The sequence below is a fragment of the Mucor mucedo genome (genome assembly GCF_025094135.1).
Source record: "Mucor mucedo strain NRRL 3635 chromosome Unknown EV154scaffold_3, whole genome shotgun sequence".
Taxonomy (NCBI): domain Eukaryota; kingdom Fungi; phylum Mucoromycota; class Mucoromycetes; order Mucorales; family Mucoraceae; genus Mucor; species Mucor mucedo.
Window position 1 is genome coordinate 507,691 of NW_026252287.1, and position 19,235 is coordinate 526,925.

Consider the following 19,235-nt stretch of genomic DNA (forward strand, 5'->3'; position numbering starts at 1 on the left):
TAATTCTGTAGATCTACAGCCCACTATTTGATAGAAACGATTCGGCATCCCCGGGGGGACTTGTTTTACGTAATTTTCAAGAACCCTGTTACAGAAAAAAAAAATCGTGAAAACTGAATTATGTACGCCAAAATTAGAACATTCTATAAATTTCAGGAGCTTTTCCTATTCTTTTTTTTTTTTTTTTTTTTTTTTACGAGGAAACACTTTTATACGTTATTTTATCTATTTCTATAATCTACATAATAGAGTTTAACTTAAAGTTTTTTTTTTTCATAGCCAAGGTGAACATGTACACATGTCTTGTATTTATGGATCAGACGTTTGCATGAAAGAAAAAAGATCGACGGTTACTTAGAAACAAGGTTTTGACACTCCGATCACATTCTTTCCTGTCTTTCTATTGTGTCCCACTCCTAAATTATGCAGATCTCTTTGCTTCAGGTAAAAAAAAAAAAGGACCTCCTTTTTTTACTCCCATACTTCAATGACATGTACACATCCTAAGCAAAGAAAAGCATCTTCAAATTAAAACACATGGACAAGAAGGGGCGTATGCTATGAAATGATGTAAAAGCAACATTTCATACACATTTTCCTTAATTCTTAAATTTGTACGTGCTTACAACATATTCAAATGAAAACCCTGTCATTTTTTTTAAAAAAAATAAAATAAAATGTTGTATTCTCTTTTTTTTATTTATTTATTGATTTAAAATTAACTAGGAAAGAACTGTTACCATCTGGTAAAATTTATATATCTGTATGTAGCAGTACATCTGCTATATCCCTTCTTTTTTTTGTATGTGTGTGGGTAAATTTGTTTCTTTTTCTACTCTTCGTCATCATCTTCACTATCATCATCGTCGTCACCTTTCTTGGTATCAGCAGGAGCGGGTGTAGATGGACTTGTTAATCCTAATCCACTAGCAAGACCAGTAATACTACCCAATGTGTCAGGGTTAGCAAGATTACCTACAGCGCCACCTGTGCTACCCGTAGCACCACCAGCACCACCAGCAGCAGCAGGAGCAGGGGCAGACGAAGGAGGAGGAGCACTAGCGCCAGTAAGGCCTGATAAACCTCCTGTAAGGACTCCAGCAGCACCTGTTACACCACCCGCAGTATTAGTGAGTCCACCTGCGGTTGAAGTAAGTCCACCTAGATTATCTACAGGACTTCCACCACCAGGACCGAATCCTGGTACAACACTAGTTAAATCAGTGACAGGCGTAGTCAGACCTCCGGCGGGACCACTTACAAAACCGGGTGCAGCACCGCCTGCAAACCCATTCACGGTATTTGCCGCACCTGAACCAGAACCGACGACACCACCAGCAATGGGAGAAAGTCCTTGGTAACCACCCGTATTGGCAGTGGCAGCACCTCCTGAGCCACCTGCACCGCCTTGACCACCAGAGCCACCGGCTCCACCTTGTCCACCAATGGCTTGACCATTGTTAGAGTTACCACCATTGTTAAAGCCATTACCGTTACTAGGACTACCGTTGTTTCCTGAGCCACCGTTGTTGCTAGAGCCGCCATTGCTTCCTGATCCACTGCCGTTACTGGAGCCGCCACTGTTGCTGGAGCCATTACCACTGTTACTAGAGCCAGAGCCATTATTATGACTGTTACCAGAGCCATTGCCGTTGCCAGAGCCATTGGAGCTTGAATCTGTGTTACTTGAGACGACGGTAGCGGTGGCTGTGTTTGAGGCGGAGGAATGACAGGTATTATGACAATTGTTACGTTCAACAAACTTGCGACGTCTATTGAGACGAGACATACTGACACGTACGCTTTGGATTTCCTCCTTACTACAGACAACGTCTTGAACAAGAGCAAGACAGGTTACCAGACAACAAATGGCAAATAGGGAATTGAAATGCATGATGAATAAAGGATGAAGGGAGGGAAAAAAAATGAAAAATGAAAAAGATGACCCTTTTAATTTTTTTGGAAAAGGATTGTGTTTATATATTCATGTTTTCAAAGGCTTTTTTTTTAGTTGTTCATATATAAGAAAAAGACGGGATAAAGTGTTTTTTTTTGCTTCGTTGGTAGGGGAGTAGATCAACAAGATGAAAAAGTTTTTTCCCCCTCTTTTTGCAAGAAAAAGAAGTAGAGAGGGCGTAAACGATGGCAAATGCAAGGGTGTAACTACTTTTTTTTTATTCTCTCCTGCTACTGATAAAAAAATTCATGCATTCTTTTTAATCAAATACAAACCTAGATGCATTTAACCCGAAATCATTTTGAGAAAAAGAAAAACAGGAATTCGCGTGTTTAATGGTAAATGTTTTCAAAACATTGATACAACTGTAGTGTAAATCTCTTTAACTCCCAATAAAAAAAACCTGTTGAAATAATTAAGATTTAGAGTTTTTTTTTTCTTCCCTTAACTAGTCTGCATGTGTCTTACTGCTGTTACACAAGTGAAAAGGGTCAAAATAGTTGATTAAGAGAAGGAAATTGGTTTTTCTTTATTTTTAACAAAAAGCATAATAAAAGCTAATTTAACGAGACAAAAATATATTAAGGATTTTTTAAAAAAGGTGTGTAACTGACAAAAAAAAAAAGGAAACAATGATAGCTGTCTTTTTTTTTTTTTAGGTTGTTTGAAACAAAATAGACAAGGAAAAGATTTACTTTTTCCTTGTTAATTTTTTTAAAAGTAAGATTGGTGGTGATAAAGGGAATTGCGGGAATGAATAATAGTAAAAAAAAGAGAACTCTTCGTACTGAAAAAAAGATACGAGTGTAGAAATTACAAAGGTGTGGGAAAGTGCAAGTTTTACCCAGGTGGGGCGGAACCGGGAACAGCACCATTAGCAGTAGTAGCAAGGTTAGCTACTCCCCCAGCAGCATTACCGACAGCCCCAGTAGGACCAAGAATACCAGTACCTTGAGTGGCAGCAGTGTTGGCAGTACCGACAGTATTACCAAGGGTAGTCACAACTGTATTCAATGATGTAGTTGGTCCAACAGCATTATTATTCCCAATATTAGTATTAGTAGTTCCAGTACGTCTTTCAAGAGGAAGACGACGCTTGTTTAAACGTCTACTTTTAGCTTCAACCTGACCAAGAAGAGCAAACGAGAGAACCAATGTCATCAACGCCATAAAGAATGAGAACCGCATATTTAATCAGAGATACCAATGATGATAAAGAAGGGGAATGAAGTGAATTCTAGCAACAAAAGAAAGCTTATTTATACTAAAAAGAAAATTCGCCATAGGTCGCAATTATGCAGCCCGAAATAAAAAAAAGGATGATCTTGTATATTTTTACTGCCCGTCGACAATTATACACTCGAGACAAGTTTTTTTTATTATGCACTGACGATCTTACCCACTAGTGTGGTCTCTCTCCCTATTAAGTTTACCACTCTTATTACACATAGTAACGGTGCTCATAAACAAACTGTTTGAACGGAGATAGAAATATATATGGTACCATTAAAAAAAAGAGAGCACTCACAACAAAAATAGGAGAGTAAGTCTTCTTCTTTCTCCTCCTTGATTCCATGTGTATGTGTGTATGTGTGTGTGTGTGTAACGAGTATTGCTTTATTTTTTATTTTTTTGTAAATGTATATGTGTGCCAACTTGTTTTTGCATCTTTATTTATGCTTCTTTACCGTCACCACCCGAGAAAACCCCAGTTAGCATTGTTGCATCAGGTACAGCGGGTGTCTTTTCCATCAAAGCAGTATAGATACCGAATATGGGTGCCAACCCAGGATCTGGTGGAGCACCGGGACGAGGTTGTGTGGGAGGATAAGGGCCTTGTCTCTTGTAAAGCTTATTCTTACTTAGTCTTCTAGCCTTGATAGGAGTAATGAGACATAATAGACAGATCACCAGTAGCACAAATATAGTTGTCTTGTGCATCATATTGTTTATGAGGTAATTTTTCTATTTGTTTTTTTTATTTTCATTGTCTGTTTATATAGATGATAGAAAGAAGCTATTTTCTACATTCTATTAATTCAATAAAAAAGATGACTGGAGTTAATCAATTCTCCTAAAAGTGATTAATTTGTACTATTGATATTTGTAAATATCTTTTTATAAAGAGAGTGATGCTTCTCTCCTTTTGTGTGTGCCTTGCATCATGAAGCGCCATTTTTCTAATGATCACTCCTAATAAAATCATACAAACACAGTATCACTTTTTTCTGCACTAAATATAAAAAGGGAGTCCCATACGGAAAAGGTTTTTTAATGAAAAAGAAATGACGAAATAGAAGGGGACAAGAAAGCTTAATCAGTATCGGGTGCTTGACCACCAAATGGATGAGCAGGTAAAAATCCAAACAGGTCAGGAAGAGCAAAAGAACGAAATACACCAAAAGGTTGTGCTTCTGCAGCTCGATCGGTTTCATCTTCTCGCTTTGTAGGTCTTGTTAGCACACCCATAGTAAATAGCACACAATAGAGGATCAATATTTTCATCTTTTGTACTCCCTTTTCAAATAATTAAAAAAGAATAAAAAAAGGTTTGCTTTCTCTCTCGTTCTTTCTCTTTTTTTCTTATAGCAAGGAGAATAATTAAATTTCTGGCACTGCAATAAGATGGTCCAACAAGCACAATAATGAGCAGTTACAGCAGCAGCTCGTCCGTGGGTACATCATCATTACAGATCACGTGATCTTTTTTTTTTCAAGTGCTTGGCCTACCAAGTGCTTTTTTATTATCTACACACAAGTCAAAGAAAAATGTTTACGTCATGTCATCTTTTATAGACTTGACAGGATGATCGACTTTTTTTTTTCATAGAGTAACCTTCACTAATAATAGATTCTACTACTGAAATACTGATAGATAATTGACTCAAGTCTAGAACTATACTTGTACATATGCTCTTGGGACTATGTGCATATGTTTATATTTTAAGTAAAAGCTCAAACGTGATTATGATTAAAATTATCCTGAAATACGCTCTTATTTACCAGTCTCGTTCACACACGTCTTTTTCTTTAACAAAATTTTTTTTTTTGTCAAATGAAAAAGATACATTGTGATATTTCTGCTGCGGGTAGTCACTCACTAGATGGAAAGACAGGCTGTTCCTAACATATTAGTCAATCATTCATTTGTTTGGCTAATTATAGCGTAACTGAATACAATATAAAAATTTATTCCTAGAGAATATATCTTCATGGTGTCAAAAGAGACAAGCAAGGTACATAAATGCTTGTATTTTAGCTAATGACGTTGAGGTATGTCTTCTAAAGAGACATCCGGAAAGTTTCTCTTGCGTGACAATGCGAAATATGGTTTTGACAATATGAAATGCAACTTTGGGATACTTACTTTGTTCAACCATGTCTTTAAGTGCTGCTCCAGAATGTGTCACTCCAAAAGCAATGGGTGATACAAATGACGTCTTAGCGTTGTGTAACTTTTTGTTGTTTGGTTACTAACAATAAGCAATAATTGAATAGGAACGTGGTAGTTATAACTCACAGTTCATTAATAATGTCTATATCATTTATGTAAAGACTGCTTGAAAAGACATTGCTGAAACAGTATAGGTTATGAAGAAGAAGGAGTATAGTCAATGCGAGAAAGAGTTCTTTTGGGAAATAACAACTTTATACCCTTAAATCAGTTAAAAAAGCCTAATTGAAGGCTTAGGATTTAATTTACAGAAGAAAACGAACAATCTTATATTCAACTTTGTTCTGCTTTTATGCGTATGAATTAAGAACATCTTTTTGTGTGTGTGTGTGTTGTTTTCGAATGAAAGGAGCAATTCACTGTTTTAGATACGAGTTGTTCTTTATTGCAGTAGTATGTCACTATTGCTCATACAAGAATGTTGACTGTTGATTGTTAAGAATTGCCCGATATATTCTTATGCTGATGATGGGTCGCTTTTGATTCACCGTAGACATGAAAAAAGAAAAAAGTGGCACCGTATCAAAAAAATAAAATAAAAAAAGCGGTCCATTCGAAAGACCGACAGTGAATAGAATTTGGCAAAACAAAAGACCCCTATTTTTTTTTTTTTTTTCTTTGGTCTCTCTTCTTTTTTAAATATATTTGAAATAATAATAGTTGATGCGTTCACCCATGGATTTAAGAGTCGCAAATAAGTTTAGAATTGGCAGAAAGATTGGAGCAGGTTCCTTTGGAGATATCTATCTCGGTAACGAATGCTTCTCTTTTTTTTTAAAAAAAAGGTGTTTATTTTCATCTAATCTCTTCTTTGTTGTTGTTGGGGGGTTATAGGTACAAATTTGATTACTGGAGAAGAAGTTGCTATTAAATTAGAGTCAGTAAAGGCCAAACATCCCCAATTAGAATATGAAGCCAAAGTGTATAAGGCTTTGGCAGGTGGTGTAGGTGTTCCCTTTGTGAGATGGTTTGGTGCAGAGTGCGATTATTATGCTATGGTCATTGACCTTTTAGGACGTACGTAAACGGGTGAAAAAGAACCTTAATCGTGTCACAAAAAAAAAAAATTAATTTTTATTTTATTTTGTTGTTGTTGCTGTTGTTGTTGTTTGTATATGTAGCCTCTCTGGAAGACCTCTTTAACTTTTGTAATAGAAAATTCACTTTAAAGACTGTATTATTATTAGCAGACCAAATGGTAATGTTTTATTTTGTTTCTTTCCCCCCTTTTATATATCCCCTTTTAACCTCCTTAAATGATTAGTTGTCTCGTATTGAATATGTCCACTCAAAGAACTTTATTCACCGTGATATTAAACCTGACAACTTTTTAATGGGTATTGGAAAGAGAGGAAATCAGGTCAATGTGATTGATTTTGGCCTTGCTAAAAAGTACCGTGACCCACGTACACATTTACATATTCCATACAGAGAGAACAAGAATCTGACTGGTACTGCTCGTTATGCAAGCATCAATACACATCTGGGCGTTGGTAAGACATATGTATAGTCATTATTACGAATACAATTGAATAACCTTATTTGGGATCAAAATGTAGAGCAATCAAGAAGGGACGATTTAGAGTCACTGGGCTATGTGCTCATGTACTTTTGTAGAGGTTCTTTACCATGGCAAGGATTAAAAGCAACCACAAAGAAGCAAAAATACGATCGCATCATGGAAAAAAAAATGACCACTCCCACTGAACTATTGTGCCGTGGTTTCCCGAGTGAATTTGCTATCTACCTCAATTACACCCGTTCTTTACGATTTGATGATAAACCAGACTATGCTTACCTTCGAAAGTTATTCAGAGACCTATTCGTTAGAGAAGGTTACACCTACGATTATATTTTCGACTGGACCATTTACAAAGTGGTGCGTACCTTTTCTCTTTTTTTCTTTCTTTTAAGCACTAACATCTCTTCTTCATTAAACAGAACGAACAGGAAGGAAAGGCACGTGAAGAGACAAAGCAGCAATTGGATGAGGTTAATAAAGGTACAACGTTTGCTCGAGTAAAAGAACCACGTGATCTTAAACTAGCCAATGTCGTTGCCGCCGAAGGAAAACCTGAACCTCGTGAAGTGAAGGAAGAAGGCTTTTCTTCTTTCCGTCGTGCTACTCAGCCAAAGCCATAACTTGTCTCACACACACACACATACACACACACACTCTCTCTCTCTCTATTTTTTTTTTTTTTTTTTTTTTTTTTTTATAAATCTTCCTTTCTCTCAAACAACAAATATAATAATAAATGTAATTATCCCCTTCTCTTCTACTTTTATTTTTTTTTTCTTTAAGCATGATAATCACCCGTTAATTCCATTTCTACACCAAACTGTTCATAGGAGACTTTGTATCTTAGACGCAAGGATTCACGTTGAGGATTGTTTAAAATAATATCTTGCGTAACTGATTTGTCCGATTTAGGTGGGATGCATTGAGATGACTGAGGCTCCATCTTTATCTGCATTGACTACATTTTTAGATGTTAGTATCTGATTCTAGGCCCCTCCAAAAAAAGAAAAAATTCTTACCTTAGGTGCAGCTAAGCGCAGCATCAGTTTGTCCATGGGGGCTGTGGACTGGTTAGAAAAGTACGCCTTGATACGACAGGTGGTATCTGCCATGGGTTGAATATACAATTCAATCACTAACCCATTCTTATTCACCAACACCACTGTCTCTCCTTGTTGACTCACAACGGGAGAAGGTGCACTCTTAAAGGTAGGTGTGGTGGTATTATGAAGAGAAGGTGAAGCAATTACAGGACTGGATTTACTCACTGTCTGTGCGGGAGGAGCGCCTAACAAATCAAAAATGTCTTGTTTCTTTTGAGGTGGTGATGGAGCAGGAGGTGAAGAAATGGAAGCACTCGTACCAAAAATATCAGATAAATCATTCATGACATTGGCTGTATTGGGTTGTGCTACAGGTGATGGAGCACTGTCATCCAAGTCAATTAAACTAATCGCCTGTCTAGGTTCTTCTGTCGTATTTTGAGTAGGTGGTTTTCCACTAATCTCATAGTGCGTATCGTACAATCCCTTTTTCACATCGGCGTATTTAGCCACCACGTTATTAATCATGTCATTCAACGTCAGCAAGTTTTCTGCAAAAAAAAAAGGTATTAGCATATGCTTTACATATTATATACAAGTCATTTTACCAATCTTGTCATTGTCCTCTTCCTCTGTAATCATCTTTTGGATTTTAGGTTGAGCACTAGCACATGCGCTTTTCAAATCCTACGTTGGTAACACACACACACACACTGGGTTAATCTTTTTTTTTTTTTGTGTGTGTAATCATTAAGAAATACTTACGGTGATGGTCTCATTACGCTCTATATTATCTCCCGGTCGCACGGACTCTAACATTTCATACAACAAGATGGCTTTATCCTGTACCTTGTGAAGTTCATCCTCAAACTTCTGACTGTAATCGGGTGTCTGTCTCGTATCCTATTGTAAAATCATGAGTCTTTCGTATTCCCTATCTCTCTTCTAAAACTGCTACTTTACGAATCCAGACATGATTTTCATTAATCGATTGGCTTCAACTAAATCTTGGGGTCTGCCACGACGAATTAATTCTTGTAATTTCTATAGATTCTATATGAGTAAGAAAAAACCATGGCATTAAACTATTCTTGTCTTACAGCGGATTGCGCAACACGATCTTCTTCTTCTAATTCATGAGCAGATTTTAATGACTAGTACAAACAAAAACAAAAAAAAATGAGTCGATTTTTAATTATACTATCAATTCCCAGTTTTACGTCAGAAGGAGCTAATGCAGCCACAGAGGAATCTCGTAATTCAGGGAAACGATAACCTTTTTGAAAAAGTGTAAGTTGTTTATCAGCTCGTGCTTCGTCCATGACATAATTAAAATACCTTTGAATCTCAGCAGACGATACATATCCTTGATATGAACAAGGTCGTCTTTATGTCTCGACATATCTGTCAATGCCACTTTCCATTCCTTAATCAAGTAAAGAATACGCTGCACTACAGGACTAGGAAATGGCTGATAAAATATTTATCTCTAATTAAACATGTGTGCTTTCTTATACAAAACTTCAATATAATAGACTTACAGCAGGACGTTCCGGGAATTTGCGAACCAACTCATTCAAGAATTCTTTGGAGGCAATTTGAAGATGAAAAGGGTAACCGCAATTCTTTACACAGTTATCCAGTAACTATATATATATACATGTGAGTTTCTTAAAAATGAACAAGACAATGCTCTTTTTTACCGTGAGAGCCAACATGGCTTGGTTTAGGTTTTTACTGTTCACGAGTTTAACAATAGTCGATGCAGCTTCTCTTGGACTATAGTTGTCAGTCTGAATTAGTTTATAAAGGGCAAATAAACGCGGGGCAAATATGGAGGAAAACTTACGCACTGCCTTGTTTCTTGTTAATCATTTCACAAATCTCGAGATTGAGACCTAGTTCAGGTTCATAACGCGCAGGACTACACGCTCCCTCTAATATCCAACGTCAGTTTCCACTTGTTCATCCCTCAATTGTTATTATTATTATTTTACCGATAATGGCTACCAAAGTGCTTGGCATATTTTTTTTTTTTCTGTAAGTAAAAGAGGAAGAAAAGAAATATATTCCTGAGCTTCAAAAACAGAGAGATTGAAAAGCACGGGATTTATATTTTCCCCAGCATTTTTTTATTATTTTCCCTTTTTTCCCTCTCTCTCTCTCTCTCTCATCTTTTTCATAATGAATGACCAAGAGTTTACAGACATACATTTGCGTTGGAATAACGGTATTGACTTGGTGTTAACTGTATTAAGGCACAAGGACAATATTGGCGAAATAAAGCAACTGGTATGTTTCTCTCTATCTGCATGTTTTAAAAGATACACTAACAGAAATTGATAGATTCGCAGAAATGCTATTGAACAAACGAGTAAAAAGACTATCCGATTAATCCACCGTGGACAGTTGCTTAGAGACGATGAAAAGACACTGGCAGACTATGGAATCCAAAGCAACCGTATTTTTATCCATTGTGCATTATCCGACCCCATCATTCCTACCAATACCATCACATCCACTGAAACACACTTGCAGAAAAAAGTAAGCAATCGCACTAAAGAATATGATATCATTCATGCCCTAAAAAAAAAACTTTATAGACTGTTGCTGGGTTTGATAAATTGAGCGAATCTGGTTATAACGATGAGGAAATCCGAAGTATTCGCACACAGTTTCACTCACACGCAAGTCCAGATTACATTGACGGGGGTAAAATGACAATATAGTTATCCTATAAGTGATACTAATAAAATGACATGTAGAACCACCCAATGAGCATGAAATTAGTCTAGAAGAGCAATGGATGGAACACAGTGGTACCATGCTACCCGAACAAGATCAAAGCTCCGTCAAAGAAATGATGTGTGGACTATTGCTGGGTTTCTTTTTGGGCGTCCTCTGTCTCTTTTGGGTTAAAGAATCTGTCTTTACCAGAAGGCATCAAATGGGTAAGCAAATACACTCCAATCCTATGTGTTCCCTGTCACTCATATTATTTTCTCTTTAGGCATCGTGGCCGGTATGCTGATTAATGTGTCGTGTGGTGTCATTCATGTATTCTACTAACAACCCAAAAAAAAAACTATATACCCCCCTATCAACAAATGGTCTACACCCTACGGCCCTTTATTTTTTACGTACTTTTTTATGCTTAAGACTATGAATACGCCTGTCTTCTAGTATGTAAAGGCTCAAACATATGGGTGATTGAATATACAATTAAATCATCCTGACGTAAGCCAGCTCTTGTTTATCAGTTTATAAATAAAACTCACTTCTGATTAAATAGACAATTGAATCATCCTGATGTATACGAAGGCTTTTTTATCAGTCTACAAATAAATAATAAAATTGTATCTGTGACTTTCTCGTTAACAATTTCTACCGGTAGCACGGTCTTGTTTGTCTTTAACTGTAAGTCTTCTTTCGAATTTCTTAAAATATAAATTCAATTTCTGATTGAGTTAATGTTTGTTCATTGGTGTCTGTCGTTATAGTCTATTCCACAAATGTGCAACTTTTGAAAATATGGAGAGGACTTATTTTATAGATATTAGGGGGAACAAGGCCTTTATAATTAATTTGGATGATAAGTGTGGTGATAAAGCCAACACCCTTAAGAATAAAGTCACATCAGTTATCACATGCCAAAAAAAAACAAGTCCCAAAATTATTCCAGAATAGTAAAAAGTCAACCACAATTTGTACAGAAAAAAAAACGATATAAAAAGGCACTTTTTTTTTTCATCAAGAACTCTTTTCTTCTTCTTTTTCTTCAATCAAAAAACGGCAGCAATGTCTGAGGTATTCCGGTCTCGTATTCCCACCTGATCATTTGTCAGACGATGTACTGGGTATTTTGAGCGGCGTTGTCCATGAGCGTATGGTTGTCAACCGCATAGGCGAGACACTGTTTTTTCCCCAGGGCTTGCGCACGAAGAACTGGGTTTTTTAATATTAATGAAAATGAAAAAAAAATACTACTTAAACACATTACTTTACATATGCTTTTTCGTGTAACATCAATTATCTAATGCGCTTTTTGAAAAAGACGTGATCATGCTTAAAACATTACGTAATTGCATGAACTGTGTCTTATTTGAGACGAAAAACTTATTTTTTTTATATGATTGATAAAAAGACAAGATAGTCCATAAGATTAATTTTTATATTTTATTCTTAAACACTGTAATTTATCCAAATTTAAAAGTGTCACTGTGTGGGCGTTATTTTTGGGCTGATAAAGAAGCGCTTATGTCAGAATGATTGGATTATAATGGCTTTTACTTAAATAGAAGCATTTCCAACTACCTTAAGCTAGTCGGTACTTGTCAGTAGTAGCATGTGTTGATAGTGAAGCATATTTTATGAAAAACAAATGTTCATCATCCCATGAATTTAAGATAATATGGCATGTCAATCAACGTAACAAATTTTCTTGTCTTATGTGTAGTTAGGCCGTCTCGTGATTAAAAAAAAGACGTTTGAAAAAAATACGTTTCCCTTCTGAACCTGTACAGCGCAACGTATAATTGTAAAGACGAAAGACGCAGGCCGAATTTTTCAAGCGCCTGTCATTGCGACTTGTTGGTAGTCATGACAAATGCTCAACAAAGTAGCCAGCATATCGTTGCAATCTTCTGGCAATATTGGAATCATCAGCCTGTATTATGACACGCATATTATGGCTTAACTTTAATGTTTCTACTTGAGAGTGAAGATAGCTTCAAGCACTAGATGATAATATCACTTCTGGATCCACGTAGAATAATAGGTAAAACCCTGACAGGAATCACCATCTAAGACTATCAACTTTCCCTAAAAATAGCGGATTCGAGCGACGGTTTATCTGCAACTTTTACGTCTTTGAATGTTCCATCTGGCTAGTTCAAATAATACAAGGCTTATTCTGCCCTTGGGTTGCCAAAGATGACACTTTTTTTTTCCCTGAAAAAATTCCCATTACTGTAAGCAAAACACTTTGCTAACATCATAGTAATTATAAGCATCTTGGTTTAATAACATGGCTCATTTGAGTCATACTGCCGCTGCTATTAAGCATGCACCGCTAATTTATAAAATATCCTTCGCGTGGAACATTATTTTTAAGGCCATGAGCGCGATGTTGAAAAGAAACTGATTGGTACGTACGATAGAAGAGCTAAAAAGTATTCACACAAGCTATTTTATAATGACAGAATAGCCTATCACTTTTTTTTTTATATCTGCGTAGTGTATAAATGCATGTTTGTGAGACTCAAATTACGTGGGATATTTATCATGGAATGACCCTTGACAATAATACCTTATTTAAGGTATTATGTGGTATTCAATTGGAGTTCTATCACACGGATGAACTCAGAATGGCATAAACACGATTTCCTTGCTTTATTCACGCTACCCTTTGTTCTTTAAACAATAATGCTTAGGTCATTTGACTATTCTGTTTAGGTTTCATCCGTGGTGGGTGCCGTAAAATCCAACAATAATCGCTCATTTGATGTCTCAGCTTCAACCTTTCAATTCCATCTAGACCTATTTTCTTAAAAAAATATCCGGTAAACTTTTTTTTGCATGTCAAAAAAAGGTCTATGCATATAATCTACAACTTCTATATTTGCACATCATGATACGAAGATCGTCTAGTTCTACTCGCTCTCAAATTTGTCTGATCATCATCCTGCACAGTATTGTGGTTAATACTAACTCCCGTGCTGATAACAGTCCTTATTATCTTTGTTGATAAACCCTCTTTTACTTGTATCAATTTGGACCAATTCTGTGCTACTCGAGTCTGATGTATGCTATTTCAACCAGTCGCCAAAAAAATTCTGTCAAAACTATTTCTTTTGAGAACCTGATGTGTAATGTACGAGTTCACTATTTACGCTTTGCCAACTGGCACACTTGACCCGTCATTATTATACAGAATCCATAATATTTGCTTTGATGAGTGTGTGCAGAAAGCATATCACGCTACTTTCAAAACAATAAGAGTTTGCATATAGACAAGTAAAACAGCCCCTCGTTATCTTTTTTACCGGGCTTCTTTTAAATCAAATAGTTTGAGTCATGTAAGATTCAAGACATGTGTGAAACAACGAAATGTGCTTGTTTCAAGCTAGCTCTTGGCATTGACGAAGGGCTGAGTTCATTGATTTGTTGCTGGCATGAGTGTTGTCTTATGGGGCTTTTGACTCTTTACGTTGTGACCACAAATCTAGAAAAAGTCTGACAGAGTCTAGAAAGACAATGAGAATAACTTTTGTCGTGTGACTCTCCTCAATAACAAATTGGATGGATACACACACAGAAAAGACTACATTCACCACGTGAACGCATTTGTCCAACAAGAAAAATATAAGGGATAACTCTACCAATCAATGAAGAGACCCGGGGGAACTGCCCACTTTAGCAATAGCGAACGTTTGTTTTCTTCAATGACCAATATGAAGTCTTGTATTTAAACCGAAAGAAGCGTTAAAAATAACCCCCTCCTTTTTTAAAAATAAATATTTTTAGGTCATGACATACGAAATTAAGATGCAGCTGCATAATTATTATTTTCACTTGTTTATAAAGCATGGCTCAACTTTTTTTATTTATTTATTTATCTCTTATTCTCTTTTTCATAACAATGACTCAATTGGATCCTTTTATTATATATACTGTAAAACTAGCAATGGATTTTAAATCCGTTGAGCCCTCTACTCCTATTCCCAACACATTCGACGAACAAGATAACTCCACCAACCCTATGTTTCCCGATACAATGGCTCGTATAATGACAATCAATGCTTTACACGAAGGCGGCAAAGAACCTGAACTAAGAAGAGACAACGTGCTTTCATTACTCTATCATGCAGGTAAATTTAATAATTATAAAAAAAAAAATTGGTGCTAAATTAGACCTAATTATTGCAATTCATAGATGAACAGTGGGTAGCAAGTACAGTCGAACTATCTCATAAGAGAAACGATAGAGAGTTTCAACAAACATTAGATCTTGTGCATCGACAACAACGGATCTATCTGGATACGTTACATTTATTACAAAAGGCAGTCCTTTCGACAGACTCACAAAAGCGCTTTAATGAACCGATTTGGTTTGCAGCTCAAGTCTTGAATAACAATTGTCAAATACGTCACCTTGAATATTTCACTGATATCATTGCACCTTTGGCAACAAAGCTGGTCAAGTCGATGGAACAAATCCGACTGGTGACGCGTCGATTATTGTACAAGCAACAGACCTTGAAACAGAAGCAATCTGAATCATCTTCTTTTTTTCATGCATTTTTTTCAAACTCAAATCAATCAGACACAACGTTTTATAACAGCCATCAGCACCACGATTTATTGAAAAGAGTAGAACCTCATCTGGTCGAGCTTTTGTATGACTGGACTAACTTTGAAAAGACACTATACGAATGTTACGTTCATACAGTTTTTGGAAAATATCACACAAATCTCATCATGGAAGAACAGCAAAAGTCGAATTGTACTGAAATCATTCAACAACAGCAGCAATTACCACATGAATTATTTCACGATGAGTTCACTCAATTATTACCCATCGTATTGGAGCGCGCCATCAACCTACAAATTATGGACATCCAGTCGATACAGTCTTTGGATCCCATCGCATTTGTTGCTGTACCTCGCTTGACCATTTTAGCGGGTGTGACGTGGTTAACTCATTTAACAGGTTGGAGAAGCAATATTTCGACTTTACCAATTTGGGTCAAATCCCACATCGAGACCTTGAGTCGAATCACAAGTGCACTGGACGCACTCGAAAATCAATTATTAAAGAACCAGACCGAAGATGCACATCATTCATTTGTACAAAGATACCAAAGGTTAGAACAAGGGCTGGTGACTGGTAGATCTATACTACAGGATGAAAATGATCCTTGTCAGCAATTAGAAAAGCAAATATTTTTAGATATTTGTAATATTGCTGATTCCATTTTATCAAGTCATCAAACACAAGCATTTACTGTAGTTTTATGCCATTTATTCAGACATTTTGGAACACAGTATGATATTGAGTTTGAAGAATCTGAGGATGCTGTACCACTCGAATGTACCATATTAGATTTAGCCATTTAACTCTTCCATCCCCCCCCCCACCTTCCTGTCATCATTATTTTATATATACGTACATATCAATAAAAAAAGAAACCATATTTAGCTCTTTATTACATTTTATTTAGGCTGATCGTTTGCTCAAGAAGGAAGTATATGTATATTTTTGATAGGGCCCCGTTTTGGATTTGACTTTAGCAGTAGTTGTAATTTTGCCTGATGTCTTTTGCTTGGAAATTTTGGATTCGGTTGGTGTGTAAGGAAGTGTTCTCTTGGACTTTTTACTTCTGGAAAGGGGTGGATCGATAGAGTAGGTGAAGAAAAACGTATTGTTTTTGACTGAAGTGAGTTCAATCATTATATTATGAATACGTTCCATATGCTGCATATAAAGAGTTTGCGTAGGGTATGTAATTGAACAGGCATGACAGAACAGACTTGGACTGGTCGGATCCGGTGTGTGTTGGGAATGGGATAAGTATGCGTGATTGCGGTAATTGGTGAGTGTCGAAAATGTTCCATCACATTCACAGCGAATATCATTTTGAAGGATCCATTCGATTTTGGCTTCGTGGAAAGTTACACGATGCTCACAATATTCAGACCTCTTCTCGAAATACTTATCGCAAGGTACGCAGTGACGAGTCGTACTATGAGCCTCTGAAACGTGTTGGTTCAATTTGTATAGCGCCATATTCCCTAATTTGCATTTAGAAAAAATGCGTTGCGACGACTCTTTAGGTATAACTGTATCATTATCCTTCTTCGATGTCAAAGGTCGAGATTTGCGAGTTGCTCGGGGTACAACCTTTAATGGAGACACAGCTGTTAATCGGGTGCCAGCTTTTCGTCGAGATACAACTGTTGATGAAGTTGCAACTTTTGGTGGTGATGCAACCTTTGGTGGAGAAGCAACGGCTGATGAGGATGGAACTTTTGGTGGAGATGCAACTTTCGATGGAGATCCCACTCTTGATGACAATACAAGTTTTTCCGATGAAACTGATGGTAAAGAAGCAGCTGTTGATGGTGAAGCCTCTGTTGGTGGAGAAGCCTCTGTTGGTGGAGAAGCCTCTGTTGGTGGAGAAGCCTCTGTTGGTGGAGAAGCCTCTGTTGGTGGAGAAGCCTCTGTTGGTGGAGAAGCCTCTGTTGGTGGAGAAGCAGCTGTTGGTGGAGAAGCAGCTGTTGGTGGAGAAGCCTCTGTTGGTGGAGAAGCAGCTGTTGGTGGAGAAGCCTCTGTTGGTGGAGAAGAAGATGTTGGTGTAGAAGCCTCTGTTGGTGGAGAAGAAGATGTTGGTGGAGAAGAAGATGTTGGTGGAGAAGAAGATGTTGGTGGAGAAGAAGATGTTGGTGGAGAAGAAGATGTTGGTGGAGAAGAAGATGTTGGTGGAGAAGAAGATGTTGGTGGAGAAGAAGATGTTGGTGGAGAAGAAGATGTTGGTGGAGAAGAAGATGTTGGTGGAGAAGAAGATGTTGGTGAAGATATTGTATCATTGGTCAAGTTTTCTGTAGTCACTTCATCATTTTTCGTTGGCTTGGAATTACATCTAACATTCCCCTTTTTTGTTGGATTTAAAGATGAAGATATCTTTTTCGGTACTTTTGCTTTGATATCCATAGCATTTTGTCCCGTTAGACCGGAAATTTGAGTCGCAGGTTTTCCATTCTTTGTTTCTGTTTCTGCTGTTTCGACAGACGATGCGTTTTGAATTGACTGGGTGTAACTTTCAGTGACGACCGATGCCTTTTGATGAGTGCTCTCTGTTACTTCATTCAAAGGGTTTTCTGCCGCGCTCAACACTTCAGAGGGTATTTCTTGATCAACTTGGGGTGTATTAGTAGTCGAGAATTGGGTATTTTCTGGTACGTCTTTCAAGGTTTGCACCTTGTTTTTTGTTGTAGGATCTCGCACAAGTAACCTGACTCGCTTCACTGTCGTTGCTTGGAGTGTATTGCCAAAGGCTTTGTTTTCAGGTTTCTTGCGATGCTTGCTTAAAAAATCCTTGGTATATTTGGGCAGATCAGCATCTCGAAAATCATCAAAATCACTGTCGTATTCCTGTGATGTGCTCGTTACAGTCGCTGATTGAGTGGATGCGGCGGTCATATTCAAGTCACTTCTGTCATTAATCGTCACCGGTGAAGAAAATACCAACTTTGATGGACGTTTTGCCTCAGAGGCAGATTCGGCTGCAATTCTAGACGATTTGGGTAGATGCATGCGCCTGATGTGTAATTTCAGGCCACGCTCTGACTTTAATACTTTGTTGCATATGTCACATCCGAAACCAGAATCAACATATGGCTTTTTACTTTTATGATGCCCTCGTTGATGGGTTGTTTTACTGTGCTGGAGATAGCTGCGTGCCGTGAACGTTTGATGACAAAGGTTGCAATAATAAGGATTAGTCGTATCAAACGAGGATCTTGGTTTGGTATAATTGAACGCATACAGGTGTTTAAACTTTTTATGGATAAGTAGGCTAACTTTCGAGACATAGTCTTTGTTGCAAACGTCACAGAAGCCATCTCTACTCCCGTCAGCCGTGTCTTTATTTTCGTTGGCCATGTCCTTACTCTTGTTGTCCAAATCCCTACTTTTGTTGGTCATGTCTAAAATATAGGGTTTAGAAATGAAGGTTCTCATCTACTGTGTTTTTTTTTGCAACTCACCTTTCTGAACATTCGCGTCAGGCTTTTTTACTGTTATATAGTCGGTAAAACAATTAACGTCAAAGATTGGCATTTTAAGATTCGAATACTTTTCTGCTGCACTTGGTTCGGCATTGTCAACTGCTGGTTTAAATGAGGTAGTCGACAGACTATGCAACAGAGGTTTCCAGTCCTCGACAAGATCTACTATAGTGTTAGAAAAATCAAGATTGTCTAAGGACCGGAAAAAGTCCCTTTCCTGAGACGTGTCCCTTGTGTTTCGTATGTCTTGCTCCATGTGAGGCAAGAAAAGAAAATGATGCACCAATTTTACGGATTCGGTCGCATACTCCTCAACACTAAATTTTTGTGCAGTCTCATTTATTTATTATTTTGTTGTGTACACTTCCAAATTGGACTTAGTTTACAATCATTCAATGGAAGCCTCATGCATATTCCAGCAGTTCTCATATAAGAACCTTTGGTTTCCAATACCTCTTCTTTTAATTTACA

The 19,235-nt window shown here is 37.2% G+C and overlaps 8 protein-coding genes across 8 annotated transcripts; 3 read left to right on the forward strand and 5 right to left on the reverse strand.

Moving 5' to 3' along the window:
- Positions 1 to 724: 724 nt before the first annotated feature.
- EV154DRAFT_491236 (uncharacterized protein) lies at positions 725 to 1,926 on the reverse strand. The gene has a single exon (XM_051599524.1). The coding sequence runs from the start codon at positions 1,892 to 1,894 to the stop codon at positions 833 to 835; it is 1,062 nt and encodes a 353-aa protein (XP_051463335.1). The 5' UTR covers positions 1,895 to 1,926; the 3' UTR covers positions 725 to 832.
- A 379-nt stretch (positions 1,927 to 2,305) lies between these two features.
- Positions 2,306 to 3,176, reverse strand: EV154DRAFT_547165 (uncharacterized protein; the record flags this gene model as incomplete). The annotated part of the gene is made up of 2 exons (XM_051604737.1): positions 2,802 to 3,176; positions 2,306 to 2,360 (listed from the first exon to the last, which is right to left on the reverse strand). Exons 1-2 carry the CDS (start codon positions 3,143 to 3,145, stop codon positions 2,306 to 2,308), a joined length of 399 nt encoding a protein of 132 aa, XP_051463336.1. The 5' UTR covers positions 3,146 to 3,176.
- A 455-nt stretch (positions 3,177 to 3,631) lies between these two features.
- EV154DRAFT_598131 (uncharacterized protein) lies at positions 3,632 to 4,574 on the reverse strand (the record flags this gene model as incomplete). Its single annotated transcript, XM_051607034.1, has 2 exons — positions 4,294 to 4,574; positions 3,632 to 3,792 (listed from the first exon to the last, which is right to left on the reverse strand). The coding sequence occupies exons 1-2, from the start codon at positions 4,460 to 4,462 to the stop codon at positions 3,632 to 3,634; spliced, it is 330 nt and encodes a 109-aa protein (XP_051463337.1). The 5' UTR covers positions 4,463 to 4,574.
- Positions 4,575 to 6,044: 1,470 nt separating this feature from the next.
- EV154DRAFT_491241 (casein kinase) lies at positions 6,045 to 7,587 on the forward strand. Its single transcript, XM_051599525.1, has 6 exons — positions 6,045 to 6,162; positions 6,246 to 6,428; positions 6,533 to 6,609; positions 6,676 to 6,904; positions 6,971 to 7,290; positions 7,353 to 7,587. The coding sequence occupies exons 1-6, from the start codon at positions 6,075 to 6,077 to the stop codon at positions 7,551 to 7,553; spliced, it is 1,098 nt and encodes a 365-aa protein (XP_051463338.1). The 5' UTR covers positions 6,045 to 6,074; the 3' UTR covers positions 7,554 to 7,587.
- Positions 7,588 to 7,689: 102 nt separating this feature from the next.
- Positions 7,690 to 10,170, reverse strand: EV154DRAFT_491245 (uncharacterized protein). Its single transcript, XM_051599526.1, has 12 exons — positions 9,974 to 10,170; positions 9,826 to 9,913; positions 9,680 to 9,755; positions 9,518 to 9,622; positions 9,315 to 9,447; positions 9,197 to 9,252; positions 9,077 to 9,130; positions 8,940 to 9,020; positions 8,742 to 8,879; positions 8,585 to 8,663; positions 7,953 to 8,527; positions 7,690 to 7,891 (listed from the first exon to the last, which is right to left on the reverse strand). The coding sequence occupies exons 1-12, from the start codon at positions 9,999 to 10,001 to the stop codon at positions 7,712 to 7,714; spliced, it is 1,593 nt and encodes a 530-aa protein (XP_051463339.1). The 5' UTR covers positions 10,002 to 10,170; the 3' UTR covers positions 7,690 to 7,711.
- Positions 10,021 to 11,293, forward strand: EV154DRAFT_178296 (DUF2407 C-terminal domain-containing protein). Its single transcript, XM_051594225.1, has 5 exons — positions 10,021 to 10,268; positions 10,323 to 10,520; positions 10,580 to 10,688; positions 10,742 to 10,927; positions 10,987 to 11,293. Exons 1-5 carry the CDS (start codon positions 10,161 to 10,163, stop codon positions 11,043 to 11,045), a joined length of 660 nt encoding a protein of 219 aa, XP_051463340.1. The 5' UTR covers positions 10,021 to 10,160; the 3' UTR covers positions 11,046 to 11,293.
- A 3,310-nt stretch (positions 11,294 to 14,603) lies between these two features.
- EV154DRAFT_491250 (uncharacterized protein) lies at positions 14,604 to 16,171 on the forward strand. Its single transcript, XM_051599527.1, has 2 exons — positions 14,604 to 14,845; positions 14,911 to 16,171. Exons 1-2 carry the CDS (start codon positions 14,617 to 14,619, stop codon positions 16,092 to 16,094), a joined length of 1,413 nt encoding a protein of 470 aa, XP_051463341.1. The 5' UTR covers positions 14,604 to 14,616; the 3' UTR covers positions 16,095 to 16,171.
- EV154DRAFT_491257 (uncharacterized protein) lies at positions 16,151 to 19,041 on the reverse strand. The gene is made up of 3 exons (XM_051599528.1): positions 18,744 to 19,041; positions 17,467 to 18,683; positions 16,151 to 17,088 (listed from the first exon to the last, which is right to left on the reverse strand). The coding sequence occupies exons 1-3, from the start codon at positions 19,018 to 19,020 to the stop codon at positions 16,195 to 16,197; spliced, it is 2,388 nt and encodes a 795-aa protein (XP_051463342.1). The 5' UTR covers positions 19,021 to 19,041; the 3' UTR covers positions 16,151 to 16,194.
- Between the last annotated feature and the right edge of the window lie 194 nt (positions 19,042 to 19,235).

Excerpts from the sequence above, each read along its gene's own strand:
- EV154DRAFT_491236 (XM_051599524.1), bottom strand. The coding sequence starts at position 1,894 with ATGCATTTCAATTCCCTATTTGCCATTTGTTGTCTGGTAACCTGTCTT.
- EV154DRAFT_491245 (XM_051599526.1), bottom strand. The coding sequence starts at position 10,001 with ATGCCAAGCACTTTGGTAGCCATTATCG. Across the intron at positions 9,623-9,679 it reads AAGCCATGTTGGCTCTCACG|TTACTGGATAACTGTGTAAA; the intron begins GTAAAAAAGAGC and ends ATATATATATAG. Across the intron at positions 9,253-9,314 it reads TCGTCTGCTGAGATTCAAAG|GTTATCGTTTCCCTGAATTA; the intron begins GTATTTTAATTA and ends TTTTTCAAAAAG.
- EV154DRAFT_491257 (XM_051599528.1), bottom strand. The coding sequence starts at position 19,020 with ATGGAGCAAGACATACGAAACACAAGGGACACGTCTCAGGAAAGGGAC. Across the intron at positions 18,684-18,743 it reads TGACGCGAATGTTCAGAAAG|ACATGACCAACAAAAGTAGG; the intron begins GTGAGTTGCAAA and ends CCTATATTTTAG. Across the intron at positions 17,089-17,466 it reads CTTCTTCTCCACCAACATCT|GCTTCTTTACCATCAGTTTC; the intron begins TCTTCTCCACCA and ends CCATCAACAGCT.
- EV154DRAFT_491241 (XM_051599525.1), top strand. The coding sequence starts at position 6,075 with ATGCGTTCACCCATGGATTTAAGAGTCGCAAATAAGTTTAGAATTGGC. Across the intron at positions 6,163-6,245 it reads CTTTGGAGATATCTATCTCG|GTACAAATTTGATTACTGGA; the intron begins GTAACGAATGCT and ends GGGGGGTTATAG. Across the intron at positions 6,905-6,970 it reads CAATACACATCTGGGCGTTG|AGCAATCAAGAAGGGACGAT; the intron begins GTAAGACATATG and ends ATCAAAATGTAG.
- EV154DRAFT_178296 (XM_051594225.1), top strand. The coding sequence starts at position 10,161 with ATGAATGACCAAGAGTTTACAGACATACATTTGCGTTGGAATAACGGT. Across the intron at positions 10,521-10,579 it reads AAACACACTTGCAGAAAAAA|ACTGTTGCTGGGTTTGATAA; the intron begins GTAAGCAATCGC and ends AAAACTTTATAG. Across the intron at positions 10,689-10,741 it reads TCCAGATTACATTGACGGGG|AACCACCCAATGAGCATGAA; the intron begins GTAAAATGACAA and ends AATGACATGTAG.
- EV154DRAFT_491250 (XM_051599527.1), top strand. The coding sequence starts at position 14,617 with ATGACTCAATTGGATCCTTTTATTATATATACTGTAAAACTAGCAATG. Across the intron at positions 14,846-14,910 it reads TTCATTACTCTATCATGCAG|ATGAACAGTGGGTAGCAAGT; the intron begins GTAAATTTAATA and ends TGCAATTCATAG.